Genomic DNA, 26,904 nt, shown 5'->3' on the forward strand with positions numbered 1-26,904 from the left:
CGGGTCTCCCTCTCTCTCCGCCCCTCCCCTGCTCACGCTCTCTCTCAAAAATAAAGATGTTAAAAAAGTTTCCTTTGATTTTCTGCAGTTCCATGAACATGTATATATGCGCAAGTTTTTTTTGTATTTTTTTTTAAGACTTTATCTTGCTTGGGATTGAATTTGTCCTATCTTAATTCTGGAAAATTCTCAGCCTTTATCCTATCAGTTACTGCCTCTGCTCTGTCTGCTCTCCTCTCCCTGAACTTCAGTTAAACTTGTGTCCGACTTCTCACTTTGCCCTACGAATCCTAACGGCTCTTTCCTATTTCCATCCTCAGTCTCTTTGGGCTACATTCTCTTCTGTTCCATTCTCTGGCTTACTGATTCTCTTTTCTGGTTCCGTTCAATCTCCTGCCAAGCCTGCGAACACTATTACATTCTACTTAACGAATGATTTTCATTTCTGGATTCTTCTTCCAATCTGCTCTGCCATTTTCAGTAGTTTCTTGTTCTCTTAAAATATGTAGCTTGTTTAAATCTCTGTTCCTTTAAACACGGGAAGTATTTTGTTGTAATCTATATCTGGTAATTGAAATGTCTGAAGTGTTAGGGTCAGTCTGTTTTATTTATTATTTTTTAAATGTTTACTTAGGGAGAGACAGACAGAGACAGAGACAGAGGGAGACACGGAATCCGAAGCAGGCTCCAGGCTCCCAGCTGTCAGCACAGAGACCGACGTGGGGCTCGAACCCACGAACCGTGAGATCATGACCTGAGCTGAAGCTGGACGCCTACCTGACCAAGCCGCCCAGGTCACCTGTGCTGTATTTTCGCTATGGTTCTCACTCACGGTCCTTGTGTTTATGTGTGTTTAGCTATTTTTGACTGATTGTTCCTTGCAAAACACATGTGCGACGCCCTGGGCCTTAGATGGAAGGCATTCTGGTTGCGTTTCTTCTTCTCCCCGAGAGGCATTCTGGTTGCGTTTCCACGTGCCCTTCACACTGGACTTGGGCTGCAGACTCTTTCAGGGGAGGACTTGGAGTTTACCACGGCTCAGCGACAGGCTTTCTTATTTTACTGCCTGCTCCCTACTTATTTTTAACCCAGGGTTTTTGGTTGCTTTCATTTAGAAACTGGTACAAATAACCAAGCTTGCTTTACTGGAAAAAGTAGCTTATAGTTTCTTTGGAAATATTTGAGATTTTATACTAATTAAAAGACGTGAGACTTCCGGGGCGGAAGATGGAGGAATAGGAGGACCCTACACTCCCCTCGTCCCACAGATACAACCAGGTTAACCCCCACATCAGTGTAAATAACTCAGAAAATCACGCGAAGACTGGCAGGACGTACTTGCCATGGCTCAGTAGAGAAGAGGCCACATCAAGAAGGGCCAGAAAGGAGACACAGTCCGAACAGACCTTTGGTGGGAGGCAGGGAGGAGGTGGGTGCAGAGGGGGAGAGGAGTGGACACACCAGGCACCAGGCACGATCTCAGCTCCCCCCCCCCCCCCCCCAGCCCAGGGAAGACAAATCCCCAGAACTGTGGCTTTGTGAGTTCTTACAACCAGTGGGGCTTAACCCCTGGAGCTTTAAAAATCAGCAGCTCAGCCCTGGGAGAGGCAGGAAGGCGAGAGGAAACTGAGTCCCCGCCCTTAAAGAGACAGAACAACAAATAGCCTGTGGAGATTCAGCGCAGAAGGGGCTGTTTGACCTCCCCCCCCCCCCCCCCAGCCCTAGGCCAAGAGAGAGGGATTTGTAGGCTATTCACAGAGCCTGTCCTGGGGTGACAGAGGTCCTCTGGACACTTCTACACAACAGAGGAGGTGGCAAGCACCATCTCCCTCCCCCAGCCTAGATACACCTGTGGGAACCGGGCGCAGCTCCAACACTCCCACCTAGGATGCTAACAGTGTGCCCTGCCCCTGCACTCTTCTTCACTCGCCCCTCCAGCCAGTCCTCCGTGCAGGCCCCTCCCACGGCAGACTGTGCACCCCACATCCCCTGTTCTCCTGCAGATCAGCCTCCGACGTGCCCGTGGCAGGACTCCATCCAGAGCGGCGCCACGAGCCTGGCAGTGTGCGAGCAGCCCCGACGGGGGCCACACCACCCACAGTGAGTCCTGCCCCGGGGAGAGGGGAAGATAAAGTACACGCCAGTCTGTGTGGCCCCAGCGGTGGGCTGGGGGCGGACATCGGGTCTGACTGCGGCCTCGCCCACCAATAAAAGTTTCTCCGGACCACACAGGGGAAGTGCCCTACAGTGTGGAGCTACCGCATCTCTAGCAAACTCCTGCTCTGATCCGCCGCGCCCCAGACCGACCCACTAACCGCACAGGGACCGGACCCTGCCCACAACAGGCAGAGCCACTGCACGGAAGGCGAACACGGTTCAGCCGCCGCAGTAGGACACCCCTGTAGCAACTCACACGGGGACACCCCTGAAGCGCCATTTTCCCGTGAACAGGGGACACTGCACTGCGGGGCACTACAGGACCTCGTCTTCCTAAGGCCACTGCTTTAAGTGCGGGAGACGCAGCTGACTTTGCTGACACAAACAGACACAGAGGGTTAGACAACATGAAGAGACAAAGGAATATGTCCCAAGTGAATGAACAGGACAAAAATCGCAGCAAGAGAACTAAATGAAATGGAGATGGAGTAATGAAATGAAATGAGTAATGCAGTAATATGCCTGGTAGAGAATTTAAAGTAATGGTCATAAATAGACTCACTGGACTTGAGAAAGAGTGGGGGACCTCAGTGAGACCCTCAACACAGAGACAGAAAACATAAAAAAGAACCAATCAGTGACAAAGAACACAATAACTGATATTAAAAATACACGAGATGGAATAAATAGTGGAGTAGAGGAAGCAGAAGAACAGATCAGTGACCTGGAGGACAGAGTAATGGAGAGAAATCAAGCTGAGTAGTTGAGAAAAAGAAAAAATGAGAACAAGTTAGGGGAACTCAGTGACACCATCAAGCCTAATAACATTTGCATTATTGGGGTCCTAGAAGGAGAAGAGAGAAAAGAGGACAGAAAATTTATTTGAACAAATGACAGCTGAAACCTTCCTGAATCTGGGGAAGGAAACAGAAGTCCAGATTCAGGAGGCACAGAGATCCCCTAACAAAACCAAAGGAGGTCCACACCAAGGCACAGAGGAATTTAAATGGCAAGAAGCATGGATCAAGAGAGAGTTTTAAAAGCAGCAAGAGAAAAGAAAGCAGTTGCATACAAGGGAAATCCCATAAGGCAATCAGCTGCATTCTCAGCAGAAACTTTGCAGGCCAGAAGGGAGGGGCATGATATAATCAAAGTGCTGAAAGGAAAAGCCTGCAGCCAAGAATACTCTATCCAGCAAGGTTATCATTCAGAATAGAAGGATGGATAAGAGCTTCCCAAAGTTTAAAGGAGTCCATGACCACTAAACCAGACCCACAAGAAACGATAAAGGGGACTCTGAGAGGCGAGGAAAGACCATAAGCAGGAATAAGAAAAGCAGGAATCACAAAAGCAATAAGTATATATGTAAAAATCTGTCAAGGGATTCACAAAATTAACGTATGTAAAGTATGATACCAGATACCTACACCATGGGGAAGAGTAAAAATTTAGTGCCTTTACAATGGGTTCAAATTTAAGCAACCATCAACTTAATATAGACTCCTATACACATAAGACATTATATGCAAACCGAATGTTAACCACAAATCAAAAACTGGTAACAGATATGCAAAAAATAAAGAGAAAGGAATCCAAATATATCACTAAAGAAAGCAGCGGACTTCTCAAAAGAAAGGAACAGAGAAGAACTACGACCATAAAAGGAGTGACAAAATGGCAGTAAGTAGATACATATCAATAAATACTTTGAATGTAAATGGACGCAATCCATTTTGCTCCAATCAAAAGACACAGGGTGACGTAATGGATAAAAAAGCAAGACCCGTCTATATGCTGCCTACAAGAGACTCCTTTCATTCCCAAAGACACCTGCAGATTGAAAGTGAAGGGATGGAAAAGCATTTATCATGTAAATGGAAGTGAAAAGGAAGCCAGGGTAACAATTCTTATTGAATGAAATAGACTTTAAAACAAAGTCTGTAATAAGAGACAAAGAAGGACACTATATAATAATAAAGGGGACAATCCTACAAGAAGATATAACAATTGTAAATGTTTATGCACCCAACATAGAACACCCCAATACATAAAGCAGCTAATAACATGAAGGATGCAATTGATAAGGATACAAAAATAGTGGGGACTTTAGCACCCTGCTTACATCAGTGGACAGATCATGTAAACAGAAAATCAACAAGGAAACAGTGGCTTTGAATGACACACTGGAGCAGCTGATCTAACAGGTATATTCAGACATTCCATCCAAAATCAGCAGAATGCACATTGTTTTCAAGTACACATGGAACATTCTCCAGAACAGATCACATATCCAGCCACAAAACAAGTCTCAACAGATTCCAAAGACTGAAGTCATAGCATGCATCTTTTCTGACCACAACTCTATGAAACTAAAAATCAACAAGAAAAAAATCTGGAAAGAACACAAATACATGGAGGTTAAATACACGCTACTAAACAATAAATGGATCAATTTGATCAAGAAATCAAAGAGGAAATAAAATAAAAAACACATGGAGAAAATGAAAATGAAAATATGGCCCCAAATCTTTGGGATGCAGCAGAAGCTGTTTTAAGACGGAAGTTTATAGCAACACAGGGCTACCCCAAGAAGCAAGAAAAATCTCAAACAACGTAACCTTACACCTAATGGAGCTAGAAAAAGAACAAATAAAACCAAAAAGGAAAGGAAAGGAAGGAAATTCGAGTAGAAATAAATGAAACAGAAATTTAAAACATAGAACAGGTCAATGAAACCAGGAGCTGGAGTTTTGAAAAGACCAACAATATTGGTAAGAGCGTAGCCCAGGCTCCTCAAAAAGAAAAAAAAGAAAAAAAGAAAAAAAGAAACAGAGACTCAAATAACTAATCAAATCAGAAATGAAAGAGGAAAAAAATAACTGACACCACAGAATAACAAAAAGATTATAGGAGAACAGTATGTAAAATGGTGTGCCAACAAGTTGGGCAACTTAGAAGAACTGAATACATTCCTAGAAACATATACACTCCAAAAACCGAATCAGAAAGAAATAGAAAATTTGAACAGATCAATTACTAGCAATTAAATTGAATCAGTAATCAAAAAACTTCCAACAAACAAAAGTCCAGGACCAGACAGCTTCATAGGTAAATTCTACCAAACATTTAAATTTATTTTTATTTTTTTTAATGTTTATTCATTTTTGAGAGAGAGAGAGAGAGAGAGAGAGAGAGAGAGCGTGTGAGCAAGTGAGCATGAGCAGGGGAGGGGCAGAGAGAGAGGGAGACACAGAACCTGGGGCAGACTCTAGGCTCCGAGCTGTCAGCACAGAGCCCGACATGGGGCTCGAACTCACAACCATGCGATCCTGACCTGAGCCGAAGTCAGTCACTTAACTTAGCCACCCAGGCGCGCCATTTAATTTTTTAAAAATGTTTACTTATTTTTGAGAGACAAAGCATGAGTGGGGGAGGGATAGAGAGAAAGGGAGACACAGAATCCAAAGCAGGCCCCAGGCTCTGAGCTGTCACCACAGAGCCTGATGTGGGGCTCAAAGTCACGAACTACAAGATCGTGACCTAAGCTGAAGTCGGACGCTTAACCTACTGAGCCACCTAGGCGCCCCTAATTCTACCAAACATTTAAAGAAGAGTTAATACCTGTTCTTCTCAAACTATTCCAAAAATAGAAGAGGAAGGAAAGCTTCCAAATTCATTCTATGGGGCCAGCATTACCCTGATACAGAAAACCAGAAAAAGACACTACAAAAAAAAAGAATTCGGGCCAATATCCATGATGAACACAGATGTAAAATCCTGACCAAAGCACTAGCAAACCGAATTCAACAATACAGTAAAAAAATTATCCACCATGATCAAGTGGGGTTTATCTCTGGGGTGGAAGGGTGATTTAATATTTACAAATCAATCTACATGATACATCACATCAATAAGAGAAAGGATAAAAACCATATGATCCTTTCAATAGATGCAGAAACAGCATTTGACAAAGTACAACATCCATTCATGATAAAAACACTCAACAAAGTAGGTTTAGAGGGAAGGTATCTCAACATAACAAAGGGCATATATGAAAAACCCACAGCAAACATCGCTTCTTTAATGGGGAAAACAGAACTTTTCTCCTGAGATCAAGAACAAGACAAGGATGTCCACTCTCAGCACTTGTATTCAACATAGTATTGAAAGTCCACAGCAATCAGACAAGAATGAAAGGCATCTAAATTGGTGAAGAAGAAGTAAAAATTTACTACTTATAGGTGACATGACACTGTAGATAGAAAACCCGAAAGATTCCACCAAAAAAATTCTACAACTAATACATGAATTCAGTAAAGTTGTAGGATACAAAATCAACATACAGAAATCCAGTGCATTTTTATACACCAATAATAAAGCAACAGAAAGAGAAATTAAGAAAACAGTCTCATTTGCAATTGCACCAAAAATAATAAAATACCTAGGAATAAACTTGACTAAAGAGTTTAGGACAGAAAGACCTATATTCTGGGAACTATAAAACACTGATGAAAGAAATTAAAGATGACACAAACAAATGGAAAGATATTCTATGCTCATGGATTGGGAGAATAAATATTGTTAAAATATTTAACAACACTACCCAAAGCAATCTACATATTTAATGCAATCCCTATGAAAATACCAATAGCGTTTTTCACACAACTAGAACAAACGATCCTAAAATTTGTATGGAACCACAAAAGACTCCAAATAGCCAAAGAAATCTTGAAAAAGAAGACTAAAAGTGTAGGTGTCACAATCCCAGCTTTCAAGACCTACAACAAAGTTGTAGTAATCAAAACAGGATGGTATTACAGACAGACAGACACACAGATCAACTGAACAGAACAGAGAGCCCAGAAGTGAAACCACAATTATATGGTCAATTAATCTTCAACAGAAGACAAAGAATATGCACCACTAAACTGTCTTTGAAGAGACAAAGACAGTCTCTTCAACAAATGGTGCTGGGAAAATTGGACAGTTACAAGCAAGAGAATAAAACTGAACCACTTTCTTACACCCTGCACAAAAATGACAGTCAAAATAGATTAAAGACCCAAATGTGAGACCTGAAACCATAAAATCCTCGAAGACGGCACAGACAGTAATGCCTCTGACACTGGCTGTAGCAATGTTTTTCTAGACACGTCTCCTGGGAAAAGGGAAACAAAAGAAAAATAAACTATTGGGACTGAATCAAAAGAAAAAGCTTCTGTACAGCAAAGGAAACAATCAACGAGACTAAAAGACAACTATTGAATGTGAGAAGATACTTGCAAATGACAGATCTGATAAAAGGTTGGTACCCAAAATATATAAAGAACTTATACATAACCCAATTTAAAAACGGGCAGAAAACACGAGCGGACATTTTCCCAAAGAAGACATCCAGATGGCCAACAGACACGTGAAAAGATGCTCAACGTCACCATCATCAGGAAAACGCAAATCAAAACCACGATGAGATACCACCTCACACCTGTCAGAATGGCTCAAATCAACAACACAAGAAACAACAAATATTGACCAAGATGTGGAGAAAGGGGAACACTCTTGCATTGTTGGTGGGAATGCACACTGGTGCAGCCACTTGGAAAACAGTATGAAGTCTCCTCAAAGCATTAAAAGTAGAATCACCGTATGATCAGTAATTCCACTACTGGGTATTTACCCAAAGAAACCAAAAACACTAATTCGAAAAGATACGTGCACCCTGATGTTTACTGCAGCACTATTTACAGTAGCCAAGGGTGGAGACAACCCAAGTCCATCGACAGACGAGTGGACGGACAAAGAGGCATACGTACGCGACGGCATAGCAGTCCTCCACGGCAGAGAATGAAATCCTGCCATTTGCTACAACATGGATGGGTCTAGAGGGTATCGTGCTAAGCGAAAGAACAGGCGGAGAGAGGCAAATACCATATGGTTTCACTCAAATGTGGAATTTAAGAAACAAAGCAAAAAGAGAGACACATCAAAAAACAGACTCTTAACTTACAGAGAACACACTGCTGGTCACCAGAGGGGAGGTGGCGGGTGGCAGGGGGCGGGGGGGATGGGTGAAATAGGTGACGGGGATAAGTTAAGGGGCACCCTTGTCATGATGAGCACAGAGTAGTGAATACGCGTGTTCAGTCACTGTCCTGTACACCTGAAGCTAATCTAACCCTGTAGGTCAGTTATACCGGAATAAAAACTTAAAAAGACATGAATGTGATAAAAAAAAAAATCAAAACAGTACAGTAAGATACAAGGATACGTAAAATGTAAAGTTAAAGCCTCTTTCCCACCCACAAGACCCTCCAGTCTCGCTCATTTAAGGCCACCAGTGGGAAGAGTTGTTTGTGCATCTTCTTCCAAGACTTTCGGTTGGGGGTTCTTGAATGTAAAGCATAGGTGCGTTTTTATAAGCACATGTACGCACACATTAGTATATAGGTTTTTATAATCTCCAAAAATGACATCATTTTCTGAAACTTAAAATGAACAACACATGTTAAATTTATCTGAGTGGAATTGCCAGATTGCCCTCTTAAGAGGTTTTCTTAATACACGCTCGCACCCACAGTACGTCAGCATCTTTCAATAATACTTAATACTTCATCAGGTGCCACGGTGAACGCCCCCCACCCCCTGCCCGCACCCCACGCTTACGGCTCAGCAGCCAACGGGGTAGCGTGACGGCTCTCACCTGCCACAGCGTAGGCACTCTTCTATTGAGAAAAGACTCATACGTTTCCTCCAGTTCTTGGGTGAGGATGGTTTTTCCTTTTATCGCAAGTTGAAGGCCTTTCAGAGATTCATGCACAACAATTAAGAACTTATCAAATCGTTCGATTTCTTGGCTCAGAAAGGTTAGCAGGACACAGTGGATGAGGGGATCATAGCCTGGATCGAGAAAGACGGAACATTAGCTTATTTTTCAGATAAAAGGAGAAACACAGGCTTTGGAAATGGAAGGAACTTCATGTGTCAAGACCAGGGATCGCAACACATTTTCTGCAGAAAATCAGGAATTACTTCAGGCTCCGTGGCCACCCCGTCTGCGTCACGACTGCTGGGCTCTGCTTCCATGGTGCGAACGCAGGCGCGGACGCACAAAACTGATAAGCTTGGCCGTTTGCCAATAAAGTTTTATTTGTGCAGCAGCCCTCGCGTTCGTATTTCATATGATATTTATGGGTCCTAAAATATTCTTTTGTTTTTTTCCAACCAGTAAAGAATGTGAGACCCCTTTTAGCTTTCAGGCTGCACAGGAATGAACGGTGGCTGGACCTGGCCACAGCCCTAGGGTGCTGACCGTGGTTCCGACTCCACAACAGCACCCATGTCACAGACCACCGCTCAGCATTGGGTTCCCGACGAACTTTCTTTAAAGGCGTAAGGTATAGGGGCGCCTGGGTGGCCCAGCTGGTTGAGCGTCTGACTGGCTCAGGTCATGATCTCGCGGTTTGGGGGGGTCAAGCCTGGCATCGGGCTCTGTGCCGTCAGCTCAGAGCCCGCTTCAGATCCTCTGTCCCCGTCTCTGTCCCTCCCCAACTTGTGCTCTCCCCCAAATAAATAAATATTTAAAAAAATTTCAAAAATAAACAGTTAAGATATGGATGTTGAGAAGTTAACTGGGTCATTTGCCACGCACGGACGCTGGCCCCCTGGGCTGGGTGCCCTGTCGCCCCTGGGCCTGCCCCCTTTCCGGAGCCCTCAGAGTGGGGGCCGCCGGTCAGAGGGTCCATGTTCCTTGTGCTCCGCAGGCAGGCCGGGCGGGGCAGGGACCCCTAAGCTGCTCTATAGCCTCAGGCAGGGCAGCTCCTTCCTGCTTTGCTACAAGCATATTTCTTTTTTTTTTTTTAACGTTTATTTTACTTTTTGAGACAGAGAGACAGAGCATGAACAGGGGAGGGTCAGAGAGAGAGGGAGACATAGAATCTGAAACAGGCTCCAGGCTCTGAGCTGTCAGCACAGAGCCCGACGCGGGGCTTGAACCCACGGACCGTGAGATCATGACCTGAGCTGAAGTCGGACACTTAACCGACCGAGCCACCCAGGCGCCCCGCTACAAGCATATTTCTTCACTTTTAGTCTCCCAGCCACCCACCCCCCTGCCCCAACAAAACCAGAAAGGAAGACAAAGCTACAGCACCCTTTCCTTCTCTGCCCCAAGCTTGGGGGGGGGGGTGGTCTCTCAGCTTGGAGAGTGGGAAGGGGGGGCGTAGAGACCGCACTGCCTACCTCACTCGGCCTGGCTGCTTCTGTGGGGTCTTGGGGGACCCCCACCCCTTCCCCTTGGGGCCAGAGTCCTTCCCCGAGGACGCACGTCCTGTGCCTACCTTGGATGCTCTTACAGAGAGACTCCCAGAGGGGGCTGGACATGATGCACTTCAAGGTGCTGGGTGTTCCAGCACATTCTTCCTTCTCCACAGACCTCGGCAGCCGCTGTAGCAGGTCAGACAGGATTTCCATCAGCAGTTCGTCGTTACTCTGCTCGGGACTACAAAGGACACGGAGAGATGCGGATCTGTGTGACCCAGGACAGCCCGCTGTTCAGGCCCGGGGCCAAGCCACTTCACAGCCGCACGCGACTAGGCACACGACGGAGTCCGTGCATTTTACAGATGAGGAAGCGGCCGGCCGTGGAGCCGGCGCGGGGCTCGACCTCATCAACCGTGAGATCACGGCCCGAGCTGAAATCAACGGTCGGGATAAAACTGGCCCCTTGCCCTGCTTCCCGAGAAATTCTTATTTTATTTATAATTTAACCTTTTTTTTTTTTTTTATTCTAGTAGGCTCCACAAGGAGTGTGGAGCCCAATGCGGGACTTGAACCCACGACCCTGAGATCAAGAGTCAGACACTTAAGGGGCGCCAGGGTGGCTCAGTTGGTTAAGCGTCCAGCTTCAGCTCAGGTCATGATCTCATAGTCTGTGGGTTTGAGCCCCGTGTCAGGCTCTGTACTGACGGCTCAGAGCCTGGAGCCCGCTTCGGATTCTGTGTCTCCCTCTCTCTCTGCCCCTCCCCTGCTCACGCTCTCTCTCTCAAAAATAAACATTAAAAAAAAAAGACACTTAACTGACTGAGCCACCCAGGTGCCCCCTGCACTTTAGACGTTTACAAGAAAATATGTATTTTTAAAAAAATTTTTTTTAACCTTTATTTATTTTTGAGACAGAGAGAGACAGAGCATGAATGGGGGAGGGTCAGAGAGAGAGGGAGACACAGAATCTGAAACAGGCTCCAGGCTCTGAGCCGTCAGCCCAGAGCCCGACGCGGGGCTCGAACTCACGGACCGAGAGATCGTGACCTGAGCCGAAGTCGGACGCTCAACCGACTGAGCCACCCAGGCGCCCCCTGCACTTTGGACGTTTACAAGAAAATATGTATTTTTAAAGGGTTCTTAAGATTTCTTTGTCGACAATTCATCGTCGGAACGCATCTGCGTCAAGTGTCAATACCGAAATGAAGACTCAGGTGGCACCCCGACAGCTGTGCTCATCACCAACCGCGTGTCAGATTCCTCGGGGACGCTGGGCAGCCCGTGGGGGCACAGGCCTGGGCCAGGCGGGGCAGAGCGCGAAAGCTGGACGAGCTCTAAACACTAAAGCTCCCCTGAGATCGTGCTGTTACTCTAACTGCTGGCAGGGGCTGGTTTCAGCCGTCACCCAGGTCTCACACAGCCAGGGTGTCGTCCTGCACGGTGAGCGACAGCCTGGAAGCACTGCTTCTGTGTCCGCTCACCCCTCACGCCAAGTAGGAGGTTTTCCCATTTTGTTTTCACACTTAGGCGGTGACTTTAAAGCAAGGTTACTCAGTGGCATTCGTCCAAGGTGGCTTCTGATGATTCAGAAGACTTCAAAAAACACACACCTTCAAAGGGCAACTCTTTGCTACACCTGAGGGCGTTAAGTCAAATGGGACCCATCTTTTAGCTCTAATCATGCAGAGAAGTTTCTAGTATGTTTTGAGCACAGGCAGCATAATGGCAGCCATCCCAGCTTCCCAGAATGCCCGAGGGGCACGGATAAACACACTCAACGTGCTTGCGAACAGCAGCCCCATAACCCATCTCTTACTGGCGAATTTTTTGAAGGCGGGAGGCACAGCCATCAGTATTTACGAGCGCAGGACGTGCAGGGAATTGAACCTGATATTCTGGGGGCACACGGGAAGGCTTCCAAGTAGCCACTCCTCTTTCGCTGTGTGTGCAGCTTTCCTGCACGTAGAAGGTAGGACGCGTTCACTCCGTCGGTGGGGGGAGGGCTCGGTTACACCTGTTTTGTGTCAGTGCAATGACCTTGGAAGAGAGCACCAGATGGTCAGCCAAAGCCACAGTGAGGATCCAATCAGATACCATTTTAATATGAGTTTCGTGGTCCAGAGACAGGAAGGGGCGCCTGGGTGGCACGGTCGCCTGAGTGTCCGGCTCTCGGTTTCAGCTCGGGTCATGATCTCACAGTTTTATGGGTTTGAGCCCTGCGTTGGGCTCTGTGCTGACAGCACGGAGCCTGCTTGGGAGTCTCTCTCTCTCTCTCTCTCTCTCTCTCTCTCTGCTCCTCCCCTTCTCATTCGGTTTCAGTCTCTCTCAAGAAAAACAACAACTAACAACAACAAAGAGACGAGAAGACCAAAGCGTACAGAGTTCCGATAGGTTCAGAGGTTTTAGAACTAAGTGGAAAAAGAATATAAAAAAGACACGTGTATCTTAGGAGCCTGTTAGGAGGTGGAGGAGGGAGACGTGTCCTCCAGACTAAGGGGACCACTTACGGTTTTACTCGGGGGAACTTCCCATCGGGGGCGCCTGTGCGCAGAAGGCCCTGGCCGCACACGCCCATCCCCCACAAAGCCCGAGACGCCTTGTGGTGACGTCACAGGGGGATTACCTAGAGCGGGGCCACCCGTGCACCAGCGGCAAGGACAAAACTGAGGACTCAGGTGGTCAGGTCCGCCGGTGCTCCTGCAGAGCACAAGGGCCCTAAACCCGATCTGTGAGCCCACAGACTAACAGCCCAGGGGAACGTGGACTCGGATCCCGGGGACGTGGGCAACGTCACCATCACCGGGGGTTGGAGTTGCGATGACCTTACGACAAGTATAATCGGGGTTCAAGGCATCCGATGCGTGTTCCCAACAAGTGGTTTAAATTTCGGTTTCAGTTTACTTACTTGTTTTCCCCCCAACCCGAAGCACACCAAGAAGGCAAACTCCCATGTCACGCACAGTGGCGCCACTGGTCCCGGGGAAGACCGAGAAGTTGGTGTAGACAGGATTAACAGAATCAAAACCACAGTGACAGTACTTTCGTGGTGAGGAATCTGTACCTGTTGGTATTTTCAATATTTATGATATTTAAGAGATTTGGGGCTCTTAACACCTGAAGGTCAGCTTTGGGACTCTGACTTACAACAGGAAGTGGGGAAATTGGTTTCAATTTATGATTTTGAGTTGAAATTCAGCTAAGTTGATATATTTGAAGACATAAGAGAATTTAAGATCCCATGTATTTGTTTAATTATTAGATTTATAAGAATTGTTGCAAGATTTGAAGAAGGTTTGGCGGTGAGGTAGCTGAAGTACATTAACTCTGTAATGAATATTATTATACTTGAAAGCGTTTATGTCAGTAGATAACCAAACGCTATTCAAAGACCTTTTAAAAATTATTGTTAAAATCTGTTAGACTTACACATTGAAAAATTAGATTTTTAAGCTGCCCTCAACCTGAGGAACTCGTATTCTGAGAACAGCCCCACAGGTAGGCATGGTTATTATCTCAGATGCGAACGTGATGAACTTGAAGACTTAAGTGACGTCCCCAAGTCTGCAAAGTCAGGTGGTGGAACTGGGATTTGAACTCAGCGAGGGAAGAGGGAGGCGAGGCCTGCGTGGGCCACCTGCGTCCTCAGCGGGTGTGAACGAGCACCCGAGAGGACGTCTGGGAACCGCAGGAACACACTGCTGGGGAGGCAGTGAGGCCACTGAGCTCACACCACGTAGCCGTGGCCTTGACAAACGTGACCTTGTCTTCTAGTTACAGGCTGCGGAGGCTTGAGAATTTGGGTTACATCTGTTATAGCTTTTTAATGTTTGTTTATTTTTGAGAGAGAGAGAGACACAGAGCATGAGCAGGGGAGGGGCAGAAAGAGAGGGAGACACAGAATCCGAAGTGCAGAGCCTGACGCGGGGCTTGAACTCATGAGCCGTGAGATCATGACTTGAGCCGAAGTGGGGCACTTAACCGACTGAGCCACCCAGGCGCCCCCATCTGTTACAGCTTTTAAAGCTCACAGTGGCTTTGACAGGGAGACAGGCATTCTATGTTTATGGATAAGCAGAGTAAGGGTGTTGAGGCCCTGTGACTGTCGTATCGTTGGCCCTCTTCATCATACTGTCCTCTTACACTTTAGTTTCTGTTCAGATTGTTTTGTATTTTGCACTTATTTTAAAGTTTACTTTGAGAGAGGGAGAGAGAGAGAGCCTGCGCATGCATGAGTGGGGGAGGGGCAGAGAGAGAGACAGAGAGAGAGAGAGAGAGAGAGAGAGAGAATCCCAGGCAGGCTCCACGCTGTCACCACAGAGCCCCACGCGGGGCTCGATCTCACGAAACGCGAGATCATGACTTGAGCCAAAACCAAGAACTGAGCCGCCTGGGCACCCCCACTATATCTTAGACTTATTTGTCTACAAGTTCCGCACTGTAGCTCTTCAAATTCCTAAATATTCACTTAACACTTAATTATTTAAGATGAATATTTAATAATTTCCGACTAACGACTGTTGCTAGTGAGTTCTTACCGGACCACGAGATCGGCGCCGGTCCCGGGTTGCATGGTAATGAGACTGTCCACAAGGTGCCGGCCCTGGATCTCTCTGCCACCCCTTATGGCCTCCGGGTGCAGTCCCAAGAGCTCAGGCGTGTCGTCGTCAGGTAAGGACTGGATGATGTGTATGTAATCCCTCAAGCTCGCGGATTTCGGCACTGGCTGACGTATCTGAACATTTAACCACTTGTTAGTTTTTGTCCAGGGCGATACCTACTTTCCATAATGCGTGTAGATACTTCTTGCCGTAAAATGTATACTATATATAAGTATATAAATACCATAGATAAATTATATAAAATTCCCATAACATTTTCACAGAGGGCTCCCCTTACTTCTGGGTGGCATATTCCAGACACTCCTGTCAAAAGCTACCTCTGGGATGACTGCGTTTGTAAAGTGTGGCTCTGGGATACGCACAGTAACTTTCTTGTTGGGAAAAGAGACAGAAGAAGGGAAACCACTTCGGTTCTGACTACCTGTTGCCTCAGTGACCCATACCCACAGATAACGGACACAATCCAGCCTCAACAAACCGCCTTTCTTCGGTGAAGCTACAGAAGGAATGTGACAACGATGTTAAGACTCCGTCTGAACACTTGGCGGGGGGGAGCAAAATGGGTGAAGGTGGTCAAAAGTTACGAAATCCCAGGTATGAAACGCATAATAAATTTGTTTTAATTGAAAAGCTACTTGATGGTGTGGGAGAGCTCTTCATGCTGGTCACCGGCTCCTTCTTCCTGCGATTAGCTGTGTGGCTAAGTTCCCCTCTGTAAGGCTGACTCTCGTGTCACATCCCCTGGGGAGAAAATGGGCCTTCTAGAACCTATGAGGTGATAATGACGAACAGGACTATGCTGGATAAAGAGACGCCCACGGCTTCTTGGACGCGATCGCTTTGAAACATGGAGCCCAATTCTCTCCCTGCACGGAGGCTAACCGAATGGTCTGCTTCTTGGATAAGCGAGGGGACAGAGGTCAGACCCTGGTCTTTCTGGCCTTGAGAGGATGCATGGGTAGATGAAATGTCAGCTGACATGGTAAATGGTGACTTGTTTTTATGCTGCTGGCAGTTAATAAGAGCCATCAAAAGTGAACATGAAAATCCATCTAAATGCAGGTTTTAGAGAACGCAACTACATTTCAGTGATCAAGTGCTGTAAGTCAATGCCTGTTCCCACCTCATCACTGAAGAAACTGAAGTCATCTTTCAGCACTTCCGGGTCACAGAATTTGTGCAGAAGGGTGTTTAGACACCGCCTGTCCCAGGTGTCCGTCACCCGGCCGCCGTAAGTCACTTCCCCAAGGAGGTAGTGCAGTTTCTGCCACGAAACACCGGTCTGTGCATTCAGGGAGTTCTCCAGAACCTTTATGGCAACCTGTAGAAAATCCACCAGTCTTTACTATCTCAGAATGTGTTTGCAGCCCACTTTGATGTTTGCACGTAAAATCAGCAACTCGCAACAGCTACCTGTATTTTCTCTTTAAAAATACCGTTGACCCTTGCACAACTGTGGGTTTGACGTGTGTGGGTCCCCATATATGTGAATTTTTCACCGTTCCCGTAAATGGATTTTCCGTTCCTTGTGATTTTCTTAGTAATGCTTTCTTTCCTCGAGCTGCCTTTATTGTAAGAATACAGTATATGATACATATAACACACAAAATACGTATTAATTGACTGTTGGTGTTATGGGTAAGGCTTTCAGTCAACAGTAGGCTATTAATAAAGCTTTGGGGCATCAGAAGTGATACGTGGATTTTTAACCACACAGGGGTCGGTGCCCCTAACCCCTGCCTTGTTCAAGGGTCAGTTGTACATGGAAATAGCAAGAGGGATAAAAATATCAGGATATACATCTTCATCCATTCTTTTTTGTTGTTGATCGAATTACTAAATTAAAATTATTACTATTATTTGGAACAGACCCCACAAGCTGGTGGCACCAGACTCGGAAGGCACAACGGGGTAAGCAAGGGGACGTGAGTCTTTGGAGACCCCTGCTCTTCCAGTCAGATCCCCTCCCGGAGGCCCCGGTGGCTTTGGGAGGTTTCTTGGGCCCCTTTACACAGATGTTCTCTGAACTCCCTGCACCGAGTGGATCTCATTCCTGCTTCTCTGACACCCCTCCCCACCTCTCTACTTCAACTTCCAGCTTTCTTCCCCTCCTTCCCTCCCTTTCATCTTTGTTTCCTGTTTTCCTTCCAAAAATGCTAGTCCAGAGTCGCCTGGGTGGCTCAGTCCGTCGAGCGACCGACTTGGGCTCAGGTCATGATCTTGCAGCTCGTGAGTTCGAGCCCCACGTCAGGCTCTGTGCTGACAGCTCAGCTGTCCTGCAACTGGACGATATAGCTTGTACGTGCACTTTTCTTTTTATTCCCTCATCCTTAATACGGATTAATATGATTTGACATCACCAATGTGAATTATGTCATTTTCTTATTGTGTTGACCAGAGCTTTTGAGGCGATGCTGAATGTTAATGGTGTAATCAGCATCCCTGTTTGATTCTTTTTGTTTTGTTTGTTTGTTTTTTTTGATTCTTGATGTTAATAAAAACAACTTCAGTGTTGGCTATTTAAAATCATATTTGCTATAGTTTTTTGGTAGTCTTTCCCATATTTAAGTAGTCCCTTATAATCCCTATATATTTTTGAGTTCTTATCAGGAATGGTGTCTGAATTCATAATGAGAGACTTCTTTTTTTATTTATGATATTTATTAGTATTATATTTATATTGATATTTTGTAGATATATACATTAATATTAATGTACCAAACTCAAATGAACCAACGATTGGTCTTAAGACAGAGAGATAAACAAGTAATTCTTTGAGTTGTAATTGTATACCAAGAATGGGTCACAAACGCTACGTGATGAAAAGGCATGTCGTACCACCAGTCAGGGCGCAGGTAGCTATATATCAAATGGCCAACAGCAGCCAAATGACAGCCACGGAAGTTCCCGGGTTGCTAGAAGCCAACAGACCGTATTGTGAGGGACCACTGAAGTCTCGGAAAGCTGTGGAGAACAATAACACACCCACCAACCTCTCACTGAGGGAATGAGTAGGGTTTCACATGGTGCTCTATACAGGGCACCAACGTCTTTGTCAAACTGTGCAGGTGTCTTCGGATGGTACACAACGCAGCCACCGATGGATGAACTACTGACAGAAGCTTGCCCATAACGTACCTTTCATCATGCAAGTTTCAGCCCGCTGATGCGCAACTCGAACATACTGCTTTTGAAGTTTCTTCTGCCTGCCTTTTGTGGGTAGGCAAAAATTGATGCCATGTGAAAAATTAAGCAACTCGACACTGTCCTGCCTTTCGAACCCAGATTTTTTTTCTAATTGTTTTTTTTTGTATTAAATATAATGTATTGTCCAATTGGCTTCCACGCAACACCCAGCGCTCATCCCAACAGGTGCCCTCCTCAGTGCCCATCACCCACTTTCCCCTCTCCCCCACCCCCCATCAACCCTCAGTCTGTTCTCAGTGTTTAAGAGTCTCTTGTGGTTCGCCTCCCTCCCTCCCTCCCTCTCTGTAACTTTTTTTTTTTACCCTTCCCCTCCCCCATGGTCTTAAGTTTCTGAGGATCCACATATGAGTGAAAACATACGGTATCTTTCTCTGCCTGACTTATTTCACTCAGCATAATACCCTCCAGTTCCATCCACGTTGCTGCAAATGGCAGGATTTCATTCTTCCTCGTTGCCAAGTAGGATTCCATTGTATATATAAACCACAACTTCTTTACCCGTTCATCGGTTGATGGACATTTAGGCTCTTTCCATAATTTGGCTGTTGTTGAAAGTGCCGCTATAAACATTGGGGTACAAGTGCCCCTATGCATCAGCACTCCTGGATCCCTTGGGTAGACTCCTAGCAGTGCTATTGCTGGGTCGTAGGGTAGTTCTATTTTTAATTTTTTGAGGAACCTCCACACTGTTTTCCAGAGTGGCTGCACCAGTTTGCATTCCCACCAACGGTGCAAGAGGGTTCCCCTTTCTCCACATCCTCGCCAGCATCTGTAGTCTCCTCTCTGGCGTGAGGTGGTATCTCGGTGTGGTTCTGATTTGTATTTCCCTGATGATGAGTGACACTGAACATTGTTTCATGTGTCTGTTGGCCATCTGGATGTCTTCTTTGGAAAAGTGTCTATTCATGTCTTCTGCCCATTTCTTCACTGGATTATTTGTTTTTCAGGTGTGGAGTTTGGTGAGTTCTTTATAGATTTTGGATACTAGCCCTTTATCCGATATGTCAGTTGCAAATCTCTTTCCCCATTCCTTCGGTTGCCTCTTAGTTTTGTTGATTGTTTCCTCTGCAGTGCAGAAGCTTTCTATCTTGATGAGGTCCCAATAGTTCATTTTTGCTTTTAATTCCCTTGCCTTTGGAGATGTGTTGAGTAAGAAATTGCTGCGGCTGAGGTCAGAGAGGTTTTTTCCTGCTTTCTCCTCTAGGGTTTTGATGGCTTCCTGAATGAGAGGCTTTTCTGCATCTACTGATGTGATCATGGAAAGCGAGTTATAGATTTCCAGCTATCGAGCCATTCTCGCGTTCTTGGACTCAGCCCTAGGGGGTCATAGTGCGTTATGCTTTTGATTCATTGCTGAAGCTTATCAATAATTTATACAGAATTTTTTACATCAAGTCCTAAGTACAACTAGCCTGTATTCTTACATATATTATTTTTATCAGGTATTCACATTACTATTATGGTTTCATAGAATGGATTGGGGAAATTGCCATCTTTTTCTAAGGCTTGGAATAGCTTAAATAATATCAATGTCTGTGTCTTAAGGTCCAGAGTGAACTCGGCTGTGAAACCATTTCATTCCGGTGTTTATCTGCAGTGTCTTATAGCAGTTGGTCCACTCAGAACTTTCATATTTTTGGAGTCAATTTTGATAATTCGTATTTTCCCAGAAATCATTGGATCCATACAGACTTTCAAACTTTGTCTTATCAAAAACCAATTTTTGGATTTATTTTTCCGTTCTACTATTTTTTGTGTATTATTTTATCACTATTAAAATTAGATTCATTTGTCCCTTTTGTTGTTTTTTCTAATTTCTTAAGATGACTATGAATTTCCTGCACTTCCTCTTTAATAATGAAGATATTTAAGGCCATAGTTTATTCCTTTCTGAGCATATTTTATACTGTCATAGTTTCAGTGTGAAGTATCTCATTTCATTTGTGTTTGAGATATTTTGTGATTTTCCTTTGAACATCCTCTTCGATAAAAGACTTCTCTCCAGGCATGTTTCTTAATTTCCACCTTGAGATCTTTGGGGTCGAATTTTTATTACTTATTAGATTACGATCCGAGAATGTGGCCCACACAATAATTAAAGATTTTATTCCGTGGCCATGCTCCTGTGAACTTTCTATGAGTTCCTTGGATGTATGAAGAAAAACGTGTGCTGCCTACTGGAGGGATGTTGGGTTCTACAAAACTCTTGTTAATCGAATTTGTTGATTACATTATTCTATTATCTGTCTTACTCTTGCTTGTGGGAGCGCCCTAATTCCAAAAGGGGATTTGAAATCCCCCCTAGTGGTTACACAGGAGCACACACCCGTAGCACGCACAGGCATGTACGCGTCCCCACGCACCCACACGCACGTTTGTGCACACGTGCTACCGTGGGCTACGGTCTGCCACGTGTCGGGACCGTGTAATGTCTGAGCGCACAGACGCCGAAGCCAGGCCGCCTGTGTTCGAATCCTGTCCGTTCCCGCGGCTCCCTCAGCCTCAAATGTGGGAGGACGACCCTCTTCCCAGGGCCGACGTGAGGCCCAAGTTCATCAGTTCCCAGAACACTCTCCGCAGAAGTTACCGTTTTCACACCGTTGTTTCTTCACACATGTCCTCTTCCTGCTCTTTGGTGCTTTTTCAGATTCAATCCCGTCTTGTCTGATAGTAACATTGCCATTCCTGCTTTCTCGCTGCTTTTATTTTCTTGGCAGTTTTAAACTGTCTTCCACAACATAAGTGTTCTTCTTATAAGTTGCACGTGCCTCCTCGAGAGGGAGTGTGGCCGGCTCACGTTTCAGACGCAGCCTGAGAAGATTCCTTCCGTGGAACTTTGCTACCATTTATTTTACTTTGTCGTTTCTCTCCCTCCTTATTTCTGACAGGTTGGTCCAACGGCTATTTTCCTCTCTCTTCTTTGCTGATTTAGACACACGCGACCTTTCCGTTCCTTCAAGTCTTCTTAACGTAACATTTCTTTTTTCAAGTGACAAGAAGACGACAGCTACTTCCCCGCCCCTAGTGGGAACACTTCCCGCTTCTTCCTCTGCCCGCCCGGCCTCCCCTTCCCGTCCTCGCGGGACCCCGGTGCACACGTGCCCCTTCTCCCCGACCTCTGGGTTCCGCTGAGAGAGGTTAGTGTTTTCAGCCTAAGACGATTATGGGACTTTTCTTGCAGCACGAGCCTTCCTTTTAAATCATCTGTGTTAGCACTTAGACCACTGGCGCTCAGCAGTTCATTATTGTCTATTTAGATTTAACAATGCGGCCGGGCCACAGATTTCCTGCTCTCCACACTCCCCGCTCGGCCACTTCCCTTCATTGTGTCTCCGCCTCGGCCCTGATGCGGTCGCACACAGCTGCTACCGTGTTTGCAAGGACGAGAGCCAGAGCCAGGCTGGGCTGTGCAGGAACCCCTCCCCGCCCCCCCCCCCCCATGCAGGAACCCCCTCTGCAGGACCCCCCCCCCCCCCACAGGACTTCCCTTTGTGCAGGACCCCATGCAGGAATCACCCCCCACTGCGGGACCCCCACACAGCCTTCTCCAGGCCCGGCCGTGCCTGCTCCCCCACTGCCTTCTGGCGGGACCCCTGGCCAGCCTAGCGCCACCAGGGGTCCTCACAGCTCGTGCCGGCTCTGTGAGCGTTCTCAGTCCGCAGACTCCGATCTGTAGTCGATCTGATGTCGTCAGTTGGGGGGGGTGGGGTGGGGAAGTAAAACCGCTTTCTTCCTACTTTTTCTCCATCTTCTCAGCCGGAATCCCTGTCGTTTGAAGGTGAGGTTACTCTTCAGACATCTTAATTGTCCCTCGTGATCTCCATTGTTCTGTCATTTCCTTCTCGTGCTTGGGGTGTTTCTTCTATCTGATCTTTCCAGCCGTTGACTCGACTTTGCACCACCACCACTGTCCCCCCCCCCCCCCCCCGTCTCATTTCGCGTTTAGCTCCTAAGTCTCGGTGCGCGGCGTCTGCTGAGGACGGTGTGCGGGGCCTGGGCACCGAGGCGCCTCTGGCCTGCCCCTGCAAACCGGGGCCAAGTGCCCCGACCCCCGCCCTGTTATTTTGTGATAACGAATAACATTTGGAGGTTATGCAAATCATAAGCAGAGCTGTTAAGACGAAAGTAAGAAGTCCAAAACGGGGGAGGAGGCCGAAGGGCGAGCACACATCTGTTCCACGCCACGCGGGGGCAGCATCCGGCGCTCTTTCGCGGACGCGCAAGTGCTCCAGGAGCACCCACTTGTGTTCTGACGTGCTATTGGCCAGAGCACCCAGAGTTCTGTCCGAGTCCAGTTTACAGAAAGCCGACGGCCTAGAACGCGGAGGAATTCTGTCCCTCGGACACACGAACGGTGTCCGGCTCATGGAGAAAATTACAGACCAAAGGCACAGTGTTATTGCCTGTAGGGCATTTATCAGTTTGGGATGCGACTTGGCAATCGTATTTCATGACTCTCTCTCTCTCAGTATTTCCAGAAACTTCTTTCCTATATTTTTAGAAGTCAGTTTTACCATCTTGCTGCCTCTTCCATCAAGAAGGTAAAAAGAAACTGACACGGGCTCACTTACAAACATCATGTGTGTGAAATATGTGCATGTGTGTGAAGCGTGTATATCCTTTCGGGCTCTTACAATTTTCTGTTCCGTGGCTTGTTCCGTTTCCTGTTCTTTCTCTCTCTGGCCACTGGATCGCATTAGGTATGTGATTTTCTCGGTCTTGCCCTTGGGGCTCAGGCCCAGGTTTTGGGGGGCTTTCGGGGGCCGTAGCCTGTGTGTGGTGGAGAATGCACTGGTGCTTGGCCCCGTGGGCCAGTAGACACGGTCACCTTGAGGGTCCCCCAGCACACCCCAAGCTGCCTGACCACCAGCTGGCTGGCCGGGCGCTCCCCCTAGTGGGGGGAGCTGTGTCCAAACTCAACTTCCCAGGGAACTAGAAGTTCCCACTTCCTTAACGAGGGGGGCTGTGCGTAAATCCAGTTTCCCGCAAAGCTCCCAGAACTTCCAGACCGTCGGCTCGGCACCCGCAGGGCCTTTCCCTCCCACTGGCAAGGCTGCTGTCGCACGCGCCGCACAGGGAAGGGGAAGGAGGGAGGGGAGGGAAGGTTGTCCTCTTCTGGACAACAGCGCCATGATGTAGCCAGCTGCGTCCGGCTTGAGCAAGCCTCTCTGCAAAATGCCAAGAGAGCATCAGCACCCCGGGCATGCCAGCCTGAGCCAAGTCCACACGCGCTCTGGGGCGACAGAAGACCTGCTGACACTGGGCCACCCACTTCCTACGTCCGTTCCCCTGCAGGTGGTTTAGGATACGTTTTCTAGAAAATCATCTGTAAGGGAGATGAGATATATATACACGCAGAACGAAATCCTGCTGACGGGCTCGGTTATAACCAATTTTCCTGATCAGTCCTATCAGTGTGACTCTTTCTTTCTAAATCAACGATAATAGGAACTCTTTGAAGAATTTTGATACAGATTACCAAGTCGCCTTCCAGAAACTTAGTGACAGTTCCTGCCTCTCTGTGCCGTTGTTTTAGCCACTGTGGTTGCGAAAGGTGGAATCTCCCTGCGGCTTTAACGAGCATTTCCCTGGTGGCTGTAGGAGCCCGCGTTCTCCAGAGAGCCAGGTGAGGAGCACACATGCAGAGAGACTTGCTGTTAGGACCTGGCTCACGTAATTATGGAGACTGACAAATCTCCAGACCTGTGGCAGCGGACGCAGGAGAGACGACGGTGTACTTCCTGTCTGGAGGCCCCGAAAGAGCCGATGTTTCAGTTCAAGTCCAGAGGCTGGAAAAAGCCAGTGTTCCAGCTCAAAGGCAGACAGGCAGGAGGATTTCCTTTCTGTTCTAGTCAGTCCTTCGACCGATTGGACGAGGCCCACCCACATCGGGGAGAGGGATCTGCTTTATGACCTACCGGTTTGAATATGAATCTCACCCAGAAACATCCTCACAAACAAACTCAAAACAACGTTTGGCCAAATACCTGGGGGTCTTGGGGTCCAGTCAAGTTGATATGTAAAATGAACAGCACAACTACTAATGAAATTGAACAAAGTTTCATCATCTGATTGCCTTTTTGTATTTATACTGTGAACTGCCTCTCCGGGTCCTTTACCCATTGCGGTGTTTTCTTTCTCTTCTTAATTTACAAGAAATCCTCATACAGTTAGCATATTGGCATATTAGCCATTGACATAGTAGATGCTACAGGTATTTCCCCCAATGTGTTGTCAGTCAGCCTGCTGACTGAGTGGGGTTTGGACAAAGTGCTTGAGCCCATATCCCTTGACAAAAGCCCAGAGCGCAGCCGTTCGGTGTCCTGTCTGGTGAGGGGCAGAGGCACATACTCTGACTTGCAGAGGGCGTGAGCGCCGAGAAGCCCAATGAGGACGCAGAAGAGGCGGGAGGGCGCCCGTCCGGGCGGGTCTAGGTGGTGGACACCCAGAGGCGGCATCAAGATTTTGCTCAGGTTTTTGGCCTATAATCTAACCTGGCGAAAGTTTAAGCAGGCGTCGCCACATGTTTACCTTAGCAATAAAAACCACCATGCATTAGGAAGCAGAGAGAAGGTTCTAGACAGAGAATAGTAAAGAAAGACTCCTAAGCTGTGCCCCCCCCCCCCCAGTGGGTCAGTGCGCTCTCTCCTACTTTACACAAATCCAGCAGAAACCGCAAACATTTCGAGCGGTTTCTGTGAGTCACGCACTGTGCTACGTGACCTATGTTAACGAGCCTGCCTCCTTCAGTGCCCTTTCGAGTGGGTGTAACATCTGGCTTGCCTTCCCTCATCCTGCTTTTTCCTTTCTTGGTCCAGGACCAAGACCCTGAGAGTTAATGAGCTCACCCAACAGAGTAAACACTCGTACATCTATAAGCGGGAGAGCTGTGATCTGTTTCCAGAAAAGCCAGCGCGGAGACCCAAGCTTTGAAACATTAGCCTTTGTTACCTAGTTACGGAGTTCACTGTCCATGTACTTTGTATATATTGTTATTCATTTGTTGTTACTGTTTATTTTGAAGGTATGGCACTTACCTCCAAGTCTGAAGAACTAAATTTGTAAGCAATATTCCAGCCCAGTGTTCCATAATTTTTTCTCTCATTGATTAGAGCATTGAAAAAACATAAGCCGAATAAAAGCTTTTTCCACCACGGTCCACAGTCCAGTTTTTCAAATCTCTCTTCTGTCACCACTCCACTGCCACTGTATCCAAACGTCTGCAGTAAGTTACTTTTCAATCCTTGCGGATTTTCCACTGCAATCTTGAGAACAGGTGTGAGAAGGACAGCACGTGAGACACAGGCACCAGGTCTAGAGGGGACAGAGCGGGGCAGGGAACTGGCTAAGAGGGCAAAACAAAAATCCCGGGTTAATTCTTTTTTCACTTGAAAGTTTCCATAAGAGGACTGTACCAGATTTCCTATTGTTCCAATTCAGATTTTAAAACGAAAAGTGTAACACCGTCGGGCGCCTGGGTGGCTCAGTCGGCTGAGCGTCCGACTCTCGATTTCGGCTCAGGTCGTGATCCCGGGGTCGTGGGTTCGGGCTCCCTGTGGGGCTCTGTGCTGACAGCGCGGGACCTGCTTGGGATGTTTCTCTTTCTCTCTCCCTCTCTCTCCAAATAAATAAATAAATAAACTTCAAAAAAAGAAGATAGGACTCAATTTAAAAAAAAGAGTGTGGCTGTTAACTGTTGAAACCGTGAGGTGTCTGCAAAGCTCCCTTGTGTGCATGTTGTACACAAACAGACGCGTGCACGCGCACTCACACATACCAGCTGCGTGCGTGTGCACGTGTGAGGATCCGTGGGTGGGAACGCGTAGGTGATACACGGACACGTGTGTACGTGAACGGCAGGTTTCTGGGTCAAGGCTCAGACCGACCATTCGCAGAGCCGCTCCTGGTGCCAGGCTCTGATGCCCCCCAGGGCGACCCAGCGGGAGTCGGATGTATCCTGAGTGTGCAGCGGGGTCTGTGTCCCGCAAGAGGACCTCGCTGCTTATCTGGAACGGCCAGTGTCTGGCACAGCAGCCCCTCCTTCCAGGGACAGAGAAACGCGGGTTTGCCGGGGAGCACAATCAGATCCTCTCCGGGGAGAGAGGAGGAGGGACCGGTCCCCGCCCCGGAGCCTAAGACTCTCACACTGCGGCCCGGGGCCTGGAGAGCGCCCAGTGGAGTGGGTGTTCCGTACCTCCCAGCATGCTGACCTTTCGAATACCCTTCACTGCAGATGGCCAGCAAGTTTGGCCGAGAAAGCCCTGAGGATGCGGAAATGAGGAATTTTCGTTGTGTTCCCTGTCATCGCTGATCTTTGGAGACTCCTGCTCGTGTCTCGCACCCGCATAAGGAAGCGTATGTGAGGGGGAAGGCGGGAGGGAGAGCGGGGGCAGGTGGGGAGAGAGGGAGAGAGAGAGAGGGAGGGAGAAAGTGCGACCCTGGGGAAGAAAGTTGCTAATATCTGAAGTGAAGCCGTGGCTTGCTAATCGCAGCGATGGACCTGCTTGAGGTGGAATGTTCCGCGAGGCCGCCCTTCGGGCCCCTGTCCCCAACACCTGCTCTCTGGCCGCTCTCTGCCAGAGCCTTTCCAGAGAATAAGCTGTCGGGTGACGGCAGCAGAGGCAGGAAAAGCCCGGGCCAAACGGCCAGGCAGAGGACACAC

The 26,904-nt window shown here is 47.3% G+C and overlaps 1 protein-coding gene across 1 annotated transcript in view; it reads right to left on the reverse strand.

Moving 5' to 3' along the window:
• The window catches only part of DNAH14 (dynein axonemal heavy chain 14), a 319,741-nt gene that overhangs the window by 14,262 nt on the left and 278,575 nt on the right, over window positions 1-26,904 (reverse strand). The window contains 5 exon segments of the mRNA XM_053909500.1: window positions 8,858-9,054; window positions 10,494-10,654; window positions 14,952-15,148; window positions 16,159-16,356; window positions 25,280-25,507. Coding sequence (XP_053765475.1) covers window positions 8,858-9,054; window positions 10,494-10,654; window positions 14,952-15,148; window positions 16,159-16,356; window positions 25,280-25,507 — 981 coding nt within the window.

This window comes from Panthera pardus, unplaced genomic scaffold (assembly GCF_024362965.1).
Source record: "Panthera pardus isolate Hobbes unplaced genomic scaffold, ASM2436296v1 HiC_scaffold_21, whole genome shotgun sequence".
Taxonomy (NCBI): domain Eukaryota; kingdom Metazoa; phylum Chordata; class Mammalia; order Carnivora; family Felidae; genus Panthera; species Panthera pardus.